At 38.2% G+C, this 20,858-nt stretch overlaps 2 protein-coding genes across 7 annotated transcripts in view; both read right to left on the bottom strand.

The window, feature by feature from the left end:
- The window catches only part of magi2b (membrane associated guanylate kinase, WW and PDZ domain containing 2b), a 76,082-nt gene extending 67,202 nt beyond the window's left edge, over positions 1–8,880 (bottom strand). For all 6 annotated transcript variants that reach the window (XM_057329205.1, XM_057329207.1, XM_057329201.1 and 3 more), the window contains exon 1: positions 7,766–8,880. In XM_057329205.1, the coding sequence (XP_057185188.1) occupies positions 7,766–8,063 (298 nt within the window). In that variant the 5' untranslated portion in view covers positions 8,064–8,880. The remainder of the gene's footprint in view (positions 1–7,765) is intronic.
- A 1,158-nt stretch (positions 8,881–10,038) lies between these two features.
- Positions 10,039–19,735, bottom strand: gnaia (guanine nucleotide binding protein (G protein), alpha inhibiting activity polypeptide a). Its single transcript, XM_057329833.1, has 9 exons — positions 19,269–19,735; positions 13,487–13,529; positions 13,110–13,251; positions 12,758–12,915; positions 12,182–12,310; positions 11,960–12,089; positions 11,420–11,573; positions 11,134–11,340; positions 10,039–11,022 (listed from the first exon to the last, which is right to left on the bottom strand). The coding sequence occupies exons 1-8, from the start codon at positions 19,384–19,386 to the stop codon at positions 11,150–11,152; spliced, it is 1,065 nt and encodes a 354-aa protein (XP_057185816.1). The 5' UTR covers positions 19,387–19,735; the 3' UTR covers positions 10,039–11,022; positions 11,134–11,149.
- Between the last annotated feature and the right edge of the window lie 1,123 nt (positions 19,736–20,858).

Raw genomic sequence — 20,858 nt, forward strand, 5'->3', positions numbered from 1 at the left:
TTGAATAAAAGTAATGTGTTATATAACTTAATAATTGTCGTTTTTATCTAATTTTATTAGAACTTTTAATATGTCAAACTCAAAGTCACTTTAGTTAAGCCACTTAAAGGTACGGTAGGCCTACTTGTGTGTGTGTGTGCGTGTGTGTGTGTGTGTGTGTGTGTGTGTGTGTGTGTGTGTGTGCAAGATCAGGATGGCACCACCTCTGCCTCATTTTGAGCCAGGAAAAACCTTGGATCTACCCACATTTCTTCAGAAAATGTAAAAATGGATTCATTCATCGTGATTAATCACATCCAGAATAACAGTTAGAGTTAACATAATATAGGTCTGTGCACTCACTGTGCATATTAACTTTGCATTTATAAACACATAAACATGCATGTACTGTATATATCGAAGAAAAATATAAAAATGAATAAATGTTTATATATAATTTAAATTATAAATAAATATTAATATATACATGCAAATATTTCCTAAATATATACATGTATGTGTTTATAAATACAACATAAATATGCACGCACAGACATATATTATGTTAACACAAACTTTTAATTCCCGATGCGATTAATCGTTGAACAGCCCTACGATTATCCATAATTTGGATTACGAGGAGGTCATTTAAAAGCAGCCAAGAACAAAGAGTCTTTATAAGCTACTTTTAAGACCAAGGTCCTGTATGAGCTGATGGTCCATCACACATCTGACAAAAGTTAGAGCAGGAGGTACAAAGATAAAGATTTTGTTGATGTTTGCTTGGATCTTTCAGGTATAGTGATAAAAAATATCTTTGATGTGCGCACTTCTTAAATAGTAATATGGTTTCAAGACTTTGATTTAGCAGTCTTTTTGAATAGGAATAACCACCAAAACTTTTACAAAGATTCTTAAAAAGACACTGATGAGTTTAGGTTGGCACCTCTTCTAAATATAGAAGTTAAATCTTAGTTGCTTCAGTTCAAGGTTTCAATTTCTAAAATCATTTCTATGACAAATTAAGCCTGCAAGTGGTTCAGAGATGTTTTTCCCAAAAAACGTATATACATTCAATCTAATAAAGGAAAAGTGTGCTATTACTTTTAAAAACAATTGAACTTACAACAACATCTGCCTGGTAGACTATAAAACAGTTGAAAAAGTTCCACAGACTTACATTGAAGAAGGCTCTATCTAGGGACCAAGATAACATCAATATGGTCCATATGACCCCAAATCATACAACTCTTTTGACTTTGACAGTAAGTAACCACATAGAATACTTTAGTAAGTACCAAGCGCAACACCCTAGCAACCACTCAGAACACCCAAGCAACTGCAAAGCAAATTAAAGTAATACTCTGGAAACCACCCAGAAGGCCAAAACATTCCCATTTTCCTCAGAAAATACAGAACAAATTATATAAAATTATTAGTCCATATGCAATGGATCATCAATTGTTTGACAGCACTGCTCGGGTGACTGGCCCTCATGAGAAAGATCAGGCACAGATTTCAAAGATGTCGATGTCATGTCAAATATGTCCCTTCTTCATAAAGAATCATCTGGGATTGCATCCCACCCAACCGGTGCTTCTCCCACCATCTGCTGGAGGAAGGTCACTGTTATTTTTCTCTGAAAAACAGCTTGGATTCGTGCCGCTGCAGCATGTACCGATCTTCTCTATTGCTAACACCACTGGACTAATTTCATGCATGGTGTCTGCGTATTTTATACAATCATATATCGATCATAGTTAAAAATGCCAGTGCCTATGTATAAATAAACATGAGAATGCAACTGAAAAAGGTCATTTGCAATGAGCAACGTATACTGTATATCAGTTTATTTCAATATGACCTGTTTTCCTCTGTCCCGATTGAAAGCATTTTCCGCTCCCACTCAGACCAACACAAGCAAATACAACAGTGTGAATTTCAAGTAAATACACTCCAGGGATCAATTCTGGATCTCTGTGACAAAGCACACACTCTGGGGCATTGAAATAGACATTAAAAGCCCAAAACCACATAGTGATTACTGCACAAAAAGACCTTTCTCTGCTAGCTCCTGTGACTCCAGGCTCTTAAAGCATCGCCTTTGTTTTGCATCCCGCTGTCTAGCGGTTCCACACGAGCAGCCTATACCTCTTTAATTTGTGCATGCGTCTCTAATCCAAAAACAAACACTTGGCTCATCTTCATATCCTCCACAGTGAAAATACAGAAACTGTAGGCTGTAGAGCAAACATAGAATGCAAACAATTCATACACGATGTATAACAGTGATGCGTTTTAATACAGCGTTACGTGGCTCTGATTAAAGCTGACTTTGAAGGCCTATGGATGTTTAGTTGCTCGTGGACATTTATTGGTTTTGCATACGCTGGTAAAACACACAGCATGAGTGTGCATTATGTACATCTACTAGACTGAGAATACTTCTTATAAAGGAAAGACCTTATTTTGTAATAATTGTAATAAAACAAAATAAATAAAACAAATTACTGAGGTTAGGGAAACGGTTATTATAACACAAATCAACCCAGTGTAATAAGAAAAAATAAATAGAAATAACTATTTTGAATGATGAAGGAAATATGTATATCACAAACTTTAATTCTAGATGCGATTAATTGCGATTAATCGTTCAACAGCTAGGGCTGTCGCAATCATTCAATAATCGTCTCATCGCAATTAGTTGACATAATCAAAATTATTTCAGATAACCGCAAACAAGGGGGATCTGCAGCATTTTACATCCACTGTCTTTGATCTGCACTTACTATTACGTTCGAATGACATTTCTTCATCATTTGAGTTTTATCAGATTTGTATTTTTTGTGTTTATGAGTTTTATTAAAATGATTCCAGATTTGCTGCATCTGCACAGCAAGACAACATCATCCTCATATCTCAGTTTTTTGCTGTTAAGGTCACTTTATAGTAGGGCTGCACGATTAATCGTATTTCGATCGTGATAACGATAAGTGGGACACATGATTAATTAATTGAAATCGTCGCGATATTAATGTGTAAGGACCAAGCACAAATCAAACAGTCTAAAATCAGCAAACTGTTTGTTATTCTCATTGGCGGAGTAACGGATGATAGACTGCGTCACAACTGACGTGACAGCGTTTAGTTTGCGAGCGCGCTCTCTCATATTTGTAGAAGCTGGCTTCGCGGGATTTACAGATACGTTAGACAGCTTGAATGAACATAATGGCGGAGCAACAAAAGAAAGGTGCAGAAGGACGTTCGTTAGTTCCCAAAAAGGCGTCATACTCCGCTGTTTGGAACTATTTCGGCTTCGACGAATGTGATGTTGATCAGGTACGAGTCTTGTGCAAACTGTGCTCCTGTGCCGTCAAAACGTCCCAAGGTAACACAACAAACCTCGTTAACCACCTTAAAAGCCACCACAGAGTACAATATCAAGAATTTCAAAGGCTGAAGTCAAAAAGAGGAACAGTTTTATTTTTTCCAGAGTTAAAAAATCTCTGTTAGAAGCCTCAATATTATGTTCTGACATCTCTGTTTATAGCCTAATGTTTTATGGCTGTAAAATGCAATAAAAAAAGTTCTTAACTAAAAGAATAATCGTTATTATTAATCGAGATTAATTTTTTGAGCAAAATAATCGTGATTAACATTTTTTCTGTTATCGTGCAGCCCTACTTTATAGGCAATGTTACTAGTTACAGTATATACAGAATTTTCAAATTTTTAATGTATCTTTTTTTTTCATTGAATAAATAAACTGTAATTAATCGTTACAATTTTCAAATCCTTTAAACAGACAATTAATCGCCATAACTGCAATTATTTAATAGACAATTAATCGTCAGCCAAATTTCATAATCGTGACAGCCCTAATTTTAACCATTTTAAAGCAGAATATAACGCGAATTAACATACTAACTAAATGTTCCATGCTCTCTCATTTGTAAGTGGATTTTGCTAAATAAAAAAATTAGGACTGTTACGATATCATATTTTCACTGCGTGATTACCGCGCCTAGAGTAACTCGAGATAACCGTGATATATTATTGCAATTGTGATATCTTCTGAATTTTTAAGGTAATAAATAATATTAGTCAGAATTTATGATTTTGTTTACTTTGTGTCTTTTTTGGCCAATGAAGTCACATTCAAAATGTAAACGTGGTGTCTCTAAAGGCAAAATTTTAAACGGGTTCTCAGCTATTTACAATATTACCGTGCAGTATTACCACAATACCGGTAATCCCCGTGTAAATATTGCAATTATTGCCAATACCGGCATATTGCAACACCCCAAGATTAAATGTAAACATTATGAAATGTAATGTGTGGAGGTCTCCATATAAAAATAGAGTTGTTTTAGTTACTAAAAGCCTGAAGTTGTGTCTCACTGTTTTGCATGCAACTCTGTCACTGTTCTAAAAACATACGATTTTGACACCAAAAAAGTAACATAACTTGGACACTTAAGAACATAGCCGGAAGACGATAATCTAATTTCATTTTCTTAGTTTCCATTTCACCTGGCTAAAATAGCTACTCTCTTGAAATAAACTAAAAAACAAGACATTTTCTGTTTGTACTCCGTTCATAGAAAGTAACATCAGTAAATTGAAGTTACATCAGAAGATTTAATGTGCGATATTACAGGTGAAAAAACAGCCTCATGTCCGCTCACATTAGTCCTTGGCCTGTTTTAGCTGAATTAATGCAGAACTGAGTGTCGAAATGACACTGAAATACACAGGCTATGTGTGCATCAAAGAAAAGAACACAATGCAAGAAGCTGAGTAAGAGCGAGTGAGCAACGGACTTGAACATTTAAGAAAATTACAGGCACTCATTTTAAAAGGCTGTCCGGCAAAGCGGGCTCTCCGAGGCCCAAACGGTGCACAGAGACGAAATGAACCGCACTACCGTTCACATCATAACAGATGGCCAAGCATTTTTATGCACACGATAAGAACTCAAATCATAATTAATTATTCACCATATACGCTTTCTCCATCGGATTATCAAAGTAAACCACCCAGCACAGAAAACCGCAAGAAACTGTTAAATAAAACCACGAATCTTGCTTCACACGCATCAGCACCCGTGTTTGTCATGTTAACATTCGAGGCAGCTGTCTCTGACATCCTGCACGGTTGTAGTCGTGACTTAATAATGGATCAAGAAGCTTCTGCGTCATGATTGGTTCCTTCAAAGTGGCAATCTCAACATCAGCTTAACGTTCTGACGTGCACCTTGCGGTTGTCCGGTTGATTGCAATCACTCCTAAATTCAACACATTAAAAGCATCATAATCCCAAATAGCGGCCTGGGGATCTGCTTTAGAAATTAGGTGACACTCGGTTAGACTGCAGAACATAATGCTCGACTATTAGGGTTTATGGCGCATTTCTTATTTTGTGATTAACTGGACACAAAGTTGAATAAGGATTAGAAAATGGATGAACAGCTGTAAATAAGAAAAGTTACAGTCTTTAATGTGCTGATGCGAGTTTAGCAGGCGACAGACGCAGCTCTCACCGGGAACCGTTTCAACATTTGTAACCAGCCAAGAGACAGTCTGCATCTGATAAATATGTAGCGTTATTACCCAGACAAAAAAAATGGCAGATACATCTTAAACCAAACCATTTGTTTGCATAAATTTTGAAAAGGTCCGCAACCATGCAATCTAAGAAAATCCCTTTGAAGGAAGGTTTTTGGAGTGTATGCGCTTAAAAAACATCAAACTGGTAGTTTGGGGAATATAGTTTGGCTTTTTAGCAAAAACAAACATCATCTGCCATTTAAGCACACCAAGAAACACATGTAAACAAGCAGATGCCACTAGAATTATGAAAACGTAGACATGGCGGTTTGGTGACTTTACCAGAGGCAGGTGGGCATTGTTTTTTGTGTTGAATCATTGAATCAGACATCATATGGTTTAACAAGTGCAGACGGGAATTCATTAAATGATGTTGAACCGCGTCGTGTATGTTCTCCATGTAGATGCAGAGCAAAATGAAAGCGCTTGAGATAAGAGGAGATGATGAAATATTAAAAAGGCACAGATAAAAGAAAATGGCTCCTATTTTAGAAATTAGTACATGAGAGATGAAACCTCACACGTTTCGGGACCAATCAAACGTCTCCAAGGGTAATGACGATCATTATGACACAATAATGGCTGGCACGGATAAATGACACATCAAAGAGAAATAATGTTTCATGTTTGTGTTATTCGGTTTGCGAATCCGCTTGTGCAAACCCAACACATAACCAAATATTGCAGTGCACGACCGAAAACGAATGAGATTATATTGCTGATATTAAAAACTAACTGTATGGAGGCAGTCTTCTTAAAAACAGGTCGCAGCACCAAAGTGACACACGATTACGAGACCACCAAACCAAATATCTGCTTGAATCCCCAACCCAGCAGATTAAATGAAAACACGAGCAGCTAGTTCTAAAATAAGACAGCAATTAACATGCTTTATGCTTTAAACACGGTGGTGGTGAACTGGTCATGATATGAAGGCCACTCTGGTTGACTACTTAGCTTGATATTTATATACAGGAACTGTCAGAATTGGGTCATTATGACAAGCCAGGGATCAGAGTGGCTTGTGACCACCACCAAGGCAGATAAGTGAGACCTAAACACCCATGACAAACAAACACACCATCTCCTCCGTTCAAACAAAGCCAAATTCCTTCATCGAGCTCCAGATTGGCGGTTTTTAACGAATTTATTCCACCCAAAAAAGAAAATTGATCACATACTCGACCTTACGTTGTTGCAACCCCTCATGACTTTCTTTCTTCTTAGTGAGATGTTAGGCGGAATATTTCAGTCACCATTCACACTCATTGCATGTTTTCCCATGGAATGAAAGCGAATGGTGACCGAGCATCTTCCTTTGTGATCCGCAGAAGAAAGCAAGTCACACGGGTTTGGAACAACACCAGGGTGAGAATGCAGACACAACGTTCATTTATGCATATCACTCCGAGTAATGATCCTGAAGCTATACTACACACCAAATAGACTTCAAAAGCATGGTAAACATACTCAAACCTCAGTCACTGCACTGATCGCAGCCATTGCTTTTATCATTTTTTTCCTCCATTTTTTACTTGAAACTCGACATGTTTTTCAAAACACTATCCTACAGCTGATGTCTGTCTGGTTCTAACAAAGGTGACAACTGCACGCTTGGGAACTTAGTATGGTAAGACAGTTTCACGCCCTCGAATCCCACCACTGTAACATCTGTGAGGAGTACGGTATGCGTGTAACTCCTCCCATTCACACGAGCACGTCTGATCTCGTGCTTTCCACCGAAAAGCGGTTCTTTTACCGTGCTATTAACCAGATCAATGAAATGACCGACAGATATCCGTCCAGTCTGCCCGTGGCGGACCCTCGGGGCGAAATATCTCCGACATGGGGCGGAATACAACCCCCGCCCCCTTGCGAACGGCACCAAACAACGCTCAGATTTCATAAACACGTTTATGTGACAAAACGCTAAAGCGCAACTTTTGTTGCCAATAGCGACGGTGGAACGTTCGCGGTTTTGATGTGTTTATCAATAAACGCGCCACGCACGCAGTGAGCTTTGCGTAGACGGCAACAATAGTGCGCTGCCACATCTGAACGCACCTTTGTGCGTAATTCGGATTCAGTTTGATTTGCGCGATGGAACAATGTGCAGACAGCACGCGCAGACGGCGCTCGCGCTGATGTTTGCGACGCGGCGCTGTATTTCTTCTCACCTTGCTTTACGCACTTCAGGCGGAACGGGTCTTTGCAGTGCTTGATCACGGCCAGCACATCCCTGATGGTGAGCCCTGCCACCGGCGTATCGTTGACCTCCAAGAGCAGCTCGTCCTGGGACAGTTTGCCGCTCTGGATGGCCACCTTGCCCTGCTTCACCTCGCCAAAGTAAGCGAAATTGCCATTCTCGGCGCCTCCTTTCAACTCGAACCCCAGCTCGCCCTCCTTGTTTCTGGAGAGCACCGCTTCGTGGACTTTGTTCGTCCAGTGGTTCTTCTTCTTGAGGCTCTTTGACATCGCTGACAAATGACTCGTCTACCAGCGTGCGTCTGTCGGATGGCACCACATCCCTGCGCCAGCGTGGCCGGTCCCGACGCGTGCTCCCTCAGATCCTCCGCGGCTGGCCGCTGCTCGTAGTGTCCATGTTGCGTGCAGTGGAGTTGCGCTGGGAGCTGCAGCAGCAGTACGCAACTGGATGGAGAAGCACGCTCGCTTACACGCTGACTGGCGAGTGACCCGGATGTGATGTCTGGAGGAGGAGGCGTGAGCGCTACGGCACGGACGTTAGTGGAGGGGTAGTGTGCATTCCTCAGAGAGGGTTCGAAAATGTCTATCTTTGCAAAAAGAAATAAAGGTGTGGAATAAGACATGACGCAAACGTTTATGTGATCTACGTAGGCTACGTAACTTCAGGCTCCCCACTCATTATTTCTACCTTAGTAATATTCCAGAGCTTTGTCATAACTTGAAAGATATACTCGTTATGAAAATAACCAAACACTTAAGAAATCATTTGTTTTTTTAGCTTTTTGTGCATGCTTTGTCTTATTTGAAATAAATCCTTTAAAGGACGTCGCTAGTGGGACCTTGGTTGAGAAACCCTGCCACAGAGACAATGGCAATGACCTAAACCTAGTGAGCTGGGATCTCAGTCTAGTGCAGCTTGTATGAACATACATACCAGGAGCTTAGCATGCTACCTTTAAATGGTTCTTTCCCTAGGCCTATACAGTTCTAGATATAAGATATTATAAAAGATCTGATATATGATTTATCAAACAGACAAAGCTATTACATGCTTCTACTTCATGTCATCTGATTGGGATATTTGATGTTCGGTGCAATAAAATATGGATTTTTGTAATCATCGTTTTCTTTTACCCTCCACTTTGTAGTCACTTACTTAGCATCTGTTTGATCTCCCAGGCCTTGAAGATAGTTAAATCACTTACAGTACTAAAACATAACCTGGGTCACATGGACTCAGTTTAAATTTTGTGTATGAATAATTTTTGGTGGCGTGTTTGCTTTTCAATACAAAGTCATTTTACAATTTATTATAGCGCATGACACAAAATGCAAATCCAGGAATAGAAGCAAACACAATAAAATTCTATTTATATATACATTTCCAGTCTAAACATGGAATAGGAGGAAGAGAGTCTGAGATGAAATTTGAAATGAGATGCAAACTGAGAGGTGATAAAGGTGAGACAATAATAGCAGGTGTTTCTAGTGTACTGTATGTTTTAAAGGAGCAGTTCACCTTCAAAATGTAAATTCTGTCATCATTTACTCACCCTCTTGTCATTTCAAACCTGTATGACTTTCTTTCTTCTACAGAACACAAAATAAGATATTTGGAAAATTGTTGTTAACAGATCAGCACAGTCCCCCATTCACTTCTATTGCAAGTGAATGGGGGGCTGTTAACATTCTTTGTTTTTTTATAATGTAACATTAAAATACAAATTTTAAGAGACTATAACAAGTTTACTGACCAGTGCAACAACTGGCTTCAAAAAGTGTAAAATGTGCAGAAAGGTGAGAAGTTTGTATCTCAAATGTATTAGCTATAACAATTGTGCACCTTGAAATGAGAAAACAAGCTTTTTTCTGGTTTAGTTACTTTAATTAGGTTCTATTGTTGGTTTTATCAGAAGCAGGCACCTGGCCCAAAGTTAACTTCCAGTCTGTGTTTGTTGATCGATCTGGCTAGTGACTCATAAAACAACTGTTTTTATTATATTTATTATTATATGAGGGTAATATTTAATAATAATATAAATAGAATTATATTATTAAATAATCAATTTGCCTTTTCTTGTTGTCACCACAAGAGTGCAGTGTGCATCCATAGTAAGCAAACCTCTGTGGTTTCTAACCTAGTATAGGTCATACATTTGTTCCTCTCTATTAATTGTAATAAGACATATAGATTACATTTAAAGATCATATGGCTCAATCACTTGACACATGAAAAGTATATTTAAGTATGCCATCATTGCAACAGCATGTTTTATTAGCAAAATAGTGGACAGTCGTCAACATTTGCTTCCATTCAATGAGAAATGACATTTTAGGAAAGTGTAGTTTTAATTGATCATACATTTTACTATCAGTAAAACAGTTTGCACTGCTGTAAGGTTTCACACCATGGTACAGATAGATTTTGTTCTATAACATGGACATGTGGACCTACTGTAGTGCAAAAATGGAAATGTGTTTTAGTAATTCAGAGGTATGAAAACCTTTGGTCCGTTTATAGTTTAACAATAGTTCCCTTTTATCAATAAAAAAGACATTAAAATGACTCTATTCCTCACCCTTTCACAGAGTACTTAAACAGTTCATGATTTGCAGGTGCAGAGAACCAAATTCATCACCAGATTTCAGTCTCACCACAGTTTTTCCATCATTCCACTGACAGGCAAATCTGACATAGGCACGCACTGTCCTTGCAATAATGGCTGTGCTCAGATCAGTTTTATAAATACATGACCAAACAAAACTGACCTCATAAGGTGGCTCTGCCCTTCAAATTCACAGTTCTAACACAGTTGTTTGGTCTTATCTTGTTTCCTTAGTCTAGAGTGTATAAGTTAAAAGGTTTTCGTAACAGCTGCATGGATAAATATCAACTAACTCAGTTGAAGCACAGCAACATTTAACAGCAACAAAATGCAAGGCGCATGACCTTTACATTCATAGTAAAATAAGAAAATGTTCCCCGAAACCCTTAGAATTAAAAATACCCCTTTGAAAGGGCCTGTAAAGTAAAATCCTAAAAATGATGAAAACGTACAGTTGTACAAATATTTTACACAAAAGGCTTTTTTTCCTAAAATGCTCTAAAAATGTTTAAATGTTCAGAGAACATAGGCTAAATAAAAAAGTGAAGTGATTTCAACATTCATCTTCATGGTTCTGCCTCTCGTCCTTGCAAAGTTGTTTTGTCAGGCCACTCGGTACTGTACTGCAAAAAATAGATCGAAAGCAATATGATAATGAATCAATTGAGTGTCGTAAATGACAGGATTGTAATTTTGGAGTTAGCACACTATTCCCTGACCAAATTCCTGCTTACCAGTGAGATGGCTCCTTTAAAAGAGCCCGCAGTCCTTCAGGTTATTTTTGATGATGACATCAGTGACGGCGTCAAAGACGAACTGCACATTCTTGGTGTCGGTGGCACAGGTCATGTGTGCGTAGATCTCCTTGGTGTCCTTCATCTTATTCAAGTCTTCAAACTGACTCTGAACATACGCAGATGCCTCATCATAAGAGCTGGATCCTTGTAAAGAGAGTTTCACAAAATCAGAACTTGTGCTGCCAATCAGTTAGGTCATTCAGAGATTAAAAGCCGTTCTTACCGGGATATTCTGGAAAACAAATTGTAAGCGGGCTTTTCTTGACTTTGTCTTCAAACAGATCCTTCTTGTTGAGGAACAGGATGATGGAAGTGTCGTTGAACCACTTGTTGTTGCAGATGCTGTCAAACAGCTTCATAGCTTCATGCATTCGGTTCTGTTGCCCAGAGGAGTACAGAAATCAATACACTACTTGACAAGGACATTAAAAGACTTTGACATTTCTAGGTAGTGCGGTCATGCGAGTGTGACGATAATACTGAAAGAGAAAGTGTTTGAGGTGGGGATGGAAACAACATTGAAGGAGAGGGGCAGCGAGATCAGGAAATGAGACTCGGGTCATCCGTAGCGTCTCAGAGTGTTATGGCTATGCCTCAAACCTATTAAAATAATTTCATTTTTCAAACGACAAACAGATTATCAGAAGCTATCTTATTATTTATTATTATTGGTGGCATTGTGAATGTCTTGAATCAACATATGTGTTAAAATCTTACACTCACATATTCACCCATAATTCCATTCCCTACATGGAGTGCTCACCATTTCTTCATCCTCAGCCAGGACGAGATCATAGTCGCTTAGAGCCACGCAGAAGATAATGGCGGTCACACCCTCAAAGCAGTGAATCCATTTCTTCCTCTCAGATCGCTGGCCACCCACATCAAACATTCTGAAAGCAGAGATGTTAAAGATGGTGAGATATTGAATACACAGTGCGATTCACATGAAATAATAGTCTGTTTGAATGAAAGATGCCCTTACTTGAAGTGAAGATCTTTGAAGGTGAAGTGGGTCTCCACAATACCAGTGGTCTTCACTCTCGTCCTCAGGACATCTTGCTGATTGGGGATGTAGGACGGATTGGATACTCTCTCCAAGTCATTCAGGAAGCTAAAAAAAAGTGAATAGAATCATTTTAACCCTGATCAGATCAGTCAGTTTAAATGTTTTTGAACTCAAATTTTTTGAAAAACCTTTTTTAGCCAACAGCCTACCAATGCATTTGTATTCACTCTTTATTATAAGAGTTGCTAATAATCTTCATAACGAATATGCCTTGTTCATCTAGGTCGTATGCAAAAGGTACGGTTTTGTCGCATGCCTCGAGAACACGCTGTACCAATTTGCATTTTTAAAAGTTTGCATAATGCGTATTTGAATGTTGACCCATAATGGATGAAATAACATCGATTATAGCTCAGAAAATGAGAACGAGCTGATGACGTGGTTGGTGGCCACAATGGAAATGGGTGGAAGAGGAAGATTATGTGGAGAGCGCTGAGGTCATCGTGTGGGAATGAATTTGGGCGGCAAAGGGGAAGAGTGGTGGCAACTCACTATGATGCCGAGTCGTTTAGCTGGTACTCTCTGGACCGAGCGAAACAAGCTTGCACCCCTGAATCCTTCCACAGTCTCTGCATAATCCCGGCCAGCTCTGTCGTCATGAACCCTTCGTCCACTGAGCCAGCTAGCGCAAACAGTTGCCGCGCATCATCCTGAAAAAACAGCCAATAGAACGCATCGCAAATCACTCATCTCCTTATGATGTCACAACAGGCTTTCCCTTTGATGTTTCAGCTTCTTTCCTTACAAGCTGTTTTTACTTAGCAAGTATTTTCCCATCTGATATCAATACAGGCATGGAATGCATTGGTGTTTGCTCATTTAAGAACGTAACAGCAGCACTTACAGCCCGTCCTACATCTTCAAAGTCGATCTTCAGACGGCCCATGGCCCTGATAATGGCGATGATGGACTGGATGGTGTTGCTGTAGACCACCGCTTTGAACTGTTTGCACTCCTCCTCTGAATAACCTTCCTCATGGATGATTCTGAAATACAACGTTTAAAGTCATTAAAGTAATACATTTCTAATCTTGGATACTAATGGGTCAATAATTCAGTCGTGCCTTTAATACACAACCTAGTAACAACTATGAAGTAACCACCATTTCATATAGTTACTTTTCAACTATTTTGCATTCAAACAATTACATCCTTTTTATTTATGACAATAATGCAATTTACATATAATTAATAGGACGTATCATAATGGGGGGGACTTACTTCATCTGTTTAACAATTGTACTCTTTCCAGATTCACCAGCCCCTGAGAGAGAGAGAGAGAGACAGAGAGACAGAGAGAGAGACAGAGAGAGAGACAGAGAGACAGACAGAGAGACAGACAGAGAGACAGAGAGAGAGAGAAAGAGAGAGAGCGAGAGAGTGTTAGCCAGATGGATACACACCCAAGCATTCCAGATCTTTCCCTGCTCCATAAATAGGGAGCTTCGATTTGATGGTAAGAATCTAACATTCACATTAGCTCACTCTTTGATTTCTCTCCAAGACCCCAACCTTAGCAATAAACCAATTCACTCAAACCAAACACATATGACCATTTTTACTGAAATTTACATCACATTACATTACATCCAAGTGACTAAAACGACACGGGAGTCTGATGTAGGGCTGTGCGATATTTAAGAAAAATGTGGTATACGTTAAGTTGCTAAATATGCTAAACATCAATTTAAAGGTCCAATCAATGTGTTATTTTTTATCTATTGCTAGAAATGCAATATAATATACATAACTATGTCTTCAGATGTGTATAAAGACCTTACATAATGAAGCGTTATGTTTTTATTATCTTAGAATGAGCTATTTCTATCTATATACACCGCGGGTCCCCTTACATGGAATTCACCATGTTGTTTCTACAGTAGCCCTAAACGGACAAACTGCTCTACAGAGCGCGTTTCGTGAATACGTAATCTCCTTCGGCAAAGAAGCGAAAACACAACGACATCTTAGTTCTTTGTAAATTGCCGTAGTGCTTCGAAAGGGAGGGGTGGAGTGAGCTGTTGTTTGCAATTTGGTACCTCACACACCATTAAACTGTATGAAAATATCATTAAAAACTGAAAATTATGCAACCAACATACATAGTTTTGCATTCTTTTGAATGATTGATCCTCTTCCACACATTCTGCTATCTACTTCAACTTGAAACTTTTTTATCATTAATTTATTTATTTATTGCAAACCATTGCGATATGCACATTTGCGATATTATAGCCCCAGTCTGATGTTTTTCAGACTTGATTTATTAGAGGATATTTCTCAATTCTGTATGTCAACACGGAATGCAACCAAACAATCATCTCACCACTGACGTTAAAACCATAGTATGTGTTATTCTGAATGGATTAATTAAACACGATCTTGGTGTAACGGGATTACAGGCAATTGTCTGTAAACAGATGATACTTGTCTTTATATGCACATCAGACTCATGCAGGTGACAAACAAAATCTGCACACAAAAACCCATCCACGTCTTTCGAATCTCTAAAATAAAGGCAAGCCAGTATTTTTATCCACACTCAGCAAAATTGTAATACTAAAGTAGCTCCGCCTTGCCATCACACTAAAATTCATGCGATCACTAGGCGAACGTTTCAATTAAGCATCTCAGTTGCGGTTGAGGAGGTCCCTGCGGGTGGATGTCTCTTTCTCTCGCTCCCACAGCAGCACCAACACAGCAATTAGGCCACATCAGCATCTCGCACACAAACTCTACTGTGAGGAGACCAAACACGGGAGCACTGAGTTTACACCAGAGACCCCCCAAAATCCCACAAGGTTAATCTGCTTTCAAAGGCGGTGTGTTTTACCAGAAGTAAATATCAGTTTTAAGTACATGAATTCCAACAGTTTAGCTTAAGGAAAAAGCTTTACATACTAAAATTGGCAGTTAAAGACTATATAATGCAAACTGATGTGTTGACTATTAAATAAACCTCCAATAATTGTTTTTAGCAATAAGTGGAGAAAAAAATCACTACTTTGATGCTAAAGTGGTTGCCAGGGTGTTGCTATGCAGCTGTGTATAATCCCAAATCAAACATCCCTGGTCTATCCACCTTATTTTTGGCGTAAATGTGGGCGCTGCCATCTTTGAGCATTCATGGGTAGAGTGACACTAAATGTAGAAAAATATCAGATTATACATAAAACATATTTAAGACAACTAAATAAACAGTATGCAAATAGTGGTGTAATAATATTAGCAGCAATTAGCTGTCTGCATTTTTATATGTATTTAGCAGTTTAAAACGTAATAGGCTAAAGCAAAGTTAGCAAACCTTCCTGTCAGAGGATAGCAGCTGCATGACTAACAGTTACAGGACTTGCCCTGTCACATTACATTTTCAGTAATTTGGCAGACGCTTTTATCCAAAGTACATTTAACAATTTGTCAACACAAACACGCTAAACAGTACTGATAGCTTAGTTTACCAGGCCATGTTACTATGAGGATAAGAGCTGAAGTAAGCAAGGGAGAGAATAAACAACATGAAATTTGTCCAGCCACTTCATCCTCCCACACTTTAATACATCACGGGTGTGAAAAATATTCACCAGAACTGTTTTTAATAGTGTTTTGAGCGTGCTCCCGCGACACCAATTCCATTGTTTTCCACCAGCCGGCTACTAAAATGGAAGTCTCAAGACAAAGTACGTCACATCGTTTACTTCCGCATTCAAAAACTGGGTGGATAGCTGTGTCTGAATTCGCCCCCTGTCTCCTATGTAGTGCACTATACCCAGTGTTCGCCATTTTGTGGTGTTGTCCGAATTCTGAGTGAACAACTCATTCCCTACATTTGTTCACTACTTTTTACCCACAATGCATTCTGATTTTGAGTGTACATCCGATGTGCACTCGCTTACTCACTATTTCCCATGATGCAACACGAGACAACCGCTTGATTAGAATCAGCTGGAGGATAGTGACCATTAATGCCACGAACGTACGTTTATACACTTGTGTTTGTTCTTGTTGACAGTTGTTTTCTACTTTTTGAGAATAAACAAATTAAATGAATGTTATACATTATACACATTTTATTTTAACTATATTAAATAATTTTATTAATCGTCATAAACATAATAGTAAATGAACGTAGAAAACATTTGTTTTGTTCTCTTTATTGTAAACTAATACAATAAACGTGACAAATTAGGTGAAAATGAACTTTACCATTTTACAAAACAATCTACAAAGCCACGCAGGTGTATAAGCGTTATGACGCATGTCCGCGACAGTACTGTCAGACGCAGGACATATTACGTCACTGTCCGAAATCATTCAGTCATTTTCATTCACTTCTTCGCCATATAGTGGACTATTTAGCATTCGCTTAATTTCGCTATATAGGGAATAGTGAATGAGTGAACGAGCGAATTCAGACGCAGCTCAAGACATGATGGAACTTGCTCAGATTCCTGTTTTATTTTTTATACATTCTTTTAAATGTATGATGAGTATGAAGTTTGATGAACTGTAATAGAGATGCTTGGGTTTGCAGGTGCGTGCCACTTACATAATACTATTTTTGCATAAAATGTTATGGATTATAATTGAAATGGTGTACAGTGGCCACATTGTGAACTTGACTCTTGGTTTCGTTTAGCGTCCTGCAGCCATGTTTATGATGCTGTAATCTGAACTGGCTCATTGGTTACTGAGCAACCGCCCATTGCCTGAAATGCACATGATCGAACCCACGTATCATAAAAGACAGTTTAGATATTATCATTTTTTCAATGCTCATTTACATTTGTAACTACCTGTGAAAGCACTTTCACTTCTCCGCAAGTCAAACTGTGTAGCAAGGCGGTCTCTATTTGTCCCGTCTAAATAGGAAGTCCAGCTTGCTTTACAGCAGGCATAAGCACATTATGCAGACGATTCAACGCATCAAAAAGCAAACAAACCTGTGAATACAATGCTTTGGAAGAGGGCGAGGTACACAGAGGTTGGATAATGAATCGGCACTTGGGGCAATACAGTTAACCGGCCAATTAGACAGCCAATTCCCCAAAGCGTAATGGAAGACATAAAACCAGCTCTTATTCACACAATTCACCCAGCACAGGACAGACATGACAAGGAGTAAATCGCTAATGTGTATAAAGACAATGCCATGTTATTTCTGAAAATATGCTGTTGTGGTTTATCAGACCATTGCCCGGTTTCACAGACAAGATTTAAGGCTAGTCCCAGACTAAAAATGAAAGTTTGAGCAGTCTTAACTGAAAATAATGTGCCCTGAAATATCTTAAAATATGTCATTGCCATTGTGTGCATCTAGAGACAAAACCAGTAATGTTTTTACATAAACATTTTTTAAAAAACTACTTAAATATCATATTTTAACTAAGGGTTATTCCTGGTTTAAGCTAAGCCCTGTCTGTGAAACCGGGCCCATAAATTGAATGTCATTGGATGTATTCCAAGCCTTAAAGTGATAGTTCACCCCAAAATTTAAATTCTGTCATCATTTACTCCGCCTCATGTCATTTCATACCTGTATAACTGTTTGTTCTGATGAAAGATATTTGGAAGAATGTTGGCAATTTTCAATTCTGTGACATCATTGACTGCCATAGTAGGTCAAATTAAATGGTAGTAAAAAAGTGCTCCAGAATCCTAAATTGTTATCCTAAATTCTTCAAAATATCTCACTTTGTGTACAACAGAACAAAAAATAGATACACTATTTTTTCCCTACTACGGTGATGATGTCACAGAACTGAAAATTGCTAACATTCTTACAAATATCTTTCTTTGTGTTTAACAGAACAAAGAAATGTATACAGGTTTAAAACAACCTGAAGGCGAGTAAATGATGACAGAATTTTCATTTCTGAGTGAACTAACATTTTAAGCATTGGCGATGGAAATTTCCATGTGCTTTAAGCCACAGACAGAAATTATCCATAATGACGTTTGTAGCATAATAAACAAATGCTTTAAACACCACAAGCGAATAAATTGCCTGGCGTCATTACTTTGTACACAAATACTGAGAAGGCACAGTGAAAACACATGCAAAGCATGAATCGGAAAGTGAACAGCAAGTGGCTTACATGTAAATCACAATGAATTTACAATTCTACTGTTTTAAAGTAATTGAACGGACACAGCAACTGTGTGAAAGAGTAGGGACTGTCCAACAATAGTCTTTTAGGAACAAAATGAAAGACTTTTAAATAGATGCTAGAACAAAAGTCACAGTGACAGATGGCCTAATGCAAAAACAAAATATGATGCTATTGTCAGTGTTTTGTTACGTTTTCTTCAACCTGCTTTATATAATGGATACAAAAACAAGAATTGGTGTTTTCGAATGAACCTATATATTTAGTCTACATTTTAAGATCTTTAAGATCGTGTAACCCCATTTAGTATCATACAACCAGGCTTACTCAAAATACTCCGTATATCCCTCCATATGTTCGTTTATCATAATTGGATCAGGGATCCGCTGATCTAGTAATCTATCTCTCTAAACCGGTTAAAATTAAATTAGATTAAAGTCTAGTATTTTGTAAATGGGATTATTCGAGAGCTTCTAACTGGCCATTTAACGCATATGCAAACACTCTGAAGAGGTCAAAGCCAACATAATACGCGAATTAGTTTTAAACGAAAAATGTTTAATAACACATATAAACACATATCCAGGATCTCTTGTGACATATACATATAAAAAATGGCATCAAAACAGTATGGAGGATCAAATCATTCAAGTAATATCACTGAGGGAGTGATTTAGCTTCTTATGCTAGTCGGGAAAGTCAGCAAGGTAACGTTAACTAAGGACAAAAGTTTAAGAGTTAGGATTCCTTTAATAAAGATTAAAATGTTTGATTTTCCTCACATTCATTATGTATACACTATAAATTACCCAGTCAATATTCTTCAGTAACCTGTCAAACATTTACATGTAAATGAAGTTTATTGTGCTAGTTCATAGGCGGAGCGGCTAACTCACCCAGCAGCAACAGCTTGACTTCTCTCGATGCCCTCTCTCCATCATCCCGAAGGTTTTTGTCTATCATTTTACTCCTGTCATTGGCGTTCTTATCGCCCGTGCCCAGGGTGCACCCCATCTTCCAGGCGTTAAAAAAAGCGTTCGGACGATACAAAAAGTGGAAGAGCCGAAAATGAGAGAAAAAAGTATCATGCACAAGTGAAATGAGGGAGTCACCCCGAAATCTCACGCTCAACTCTCGCAGACACACGCGCTCGCGTGCAGCTTTTCAAAACATGAGTTGGAGAATTATAACGTTATAAAAAAAATAGAGGAGAAAGTCAGTCGTGTGTCTTGACAGCCATGCTTGAATAAAAATAAAGAGATATTTGGGTCATTGACGTCCAGCTTCGCGCTTGGCTTCTCCCGACGCCGTTTGAAGTGTTGAGCAAATCGCCGGAGTTTCCTGTTTCTTTTCCTACATAAAGCCCCCCTCCACGGGCGCGCGCCTGGAAGCGCACACTCCCTCGCGCACGCGCATGCGCATATTTCTAAAAGCTTGAAAACTTTATTGCATTTATTATAATGTTAAATTTTGGTTGGTTTATTTATATTTTTTCGTCTTGTTGTACTATACTGTAACATGAGTATCAAATAGCTTAGCTGCTCTGCTGCGATAAATTAAATACTTTCTTTTGAATGAATTACAAATAAAATATTCCAAATTAAAATAATTATTTATATTTAAAATATGTATTAATGCTATACAATTACTAAGGCTATAATCAAATAAAATATAATGAATGTAGTAATTGCTCATTTGAATTATTATTTCATTATTCATTGATCATCTATTCAAGAACAACAATATTGTTTAAGACATATCAGTCTGTATGTTTTACACATAAGTGTCTGAACTGAGTAATTTATGGAGGCAATAGTTCCATCTGGTGAGCTGAATAAGGCCACATCTGGTTGGTTAGGTCACAGGTCTACCCATATTCAAATAGATTCAGATTTGGGAGATTTTCTTAGGTGGCAGAAAACCACAGAGAAAATCATAAGATGAGCTCATGCACAGGCTTTAGAAATATTATCATAGCCAGCCTCATTAGTTTACATATTATTTAAATGTAAAATGTCATGAGCATGCAAACCAGAGAGCAAAGTTTCCCCTCACATCCACGACTGCTGTATTTTCCTAAAGAGCCACAATTGAAGGCAGGGGCCACTCATTTAGTCAAAATTATTATTTCACATCTATCATTTTTTGCAATGCACATTTTTATGTCTGTTTTACAATTAACTTGAAAGGACGTGAAGAAAATACTTTTTATTTACCTGTGCCACACTGAAAGTGTTTTTTTTTTACTGACACCATTTTATAGATCAAAAACATGTTTATAGGAAGTGCTGATGTGAAGTAAAATAAATATTATATATGAAATATATAGGCTACCAAATATTTGTGTAGGTAATCATACACACGTTTGCACTGAGGTTGGCACAGTACAGTTGTCTTGCAGGTGTCTTTATTTTGAGATGAATAACAGACACAATGGAGATAATTGTTCTGTGTGCACATGGTGAGACTTGTTAGACCTGGAGACT

The sequence above is a fragment of the Triplophysa rosa genome, linkage group LG3 (genome assembly GCF_024868665.1).
Source record: "Triplophysa rosa linkage group LG3, Trosa_1v2, whole genome shotgun sequence".
NCBI lineage: Eukaryota > Metazoa > Chordata > Actinopteri > Cypriniformes > Nemacheilidae > Triplophysa > Triplophysa rosa.

Bases quoted from the DNA above. Each gene is read 5' to 3' on its own strand.
- gnaia (XM_057329833.1), bottom strand. From the start codon at position 19,386: ATGGGGTGCACCCTGGGCACGGGCGATAAGAACGCCAATGACAGGAGT. The intron at 13,530-19,268 runs GTGAGTTAGCCG...TCTCTCTCTCAG, and splicing joins AGTCAAGCTGTTGCTGCTGG to GGGCTGGTGAATCTGGAAAG. The intron at 12,916-13,109 runs GTAAGTGCTGCT...CTGTTTTTTCAG, and splicing joins TTGAAGATGTAGGACGGGCT to GATGATGCGCGGCAACTGTT.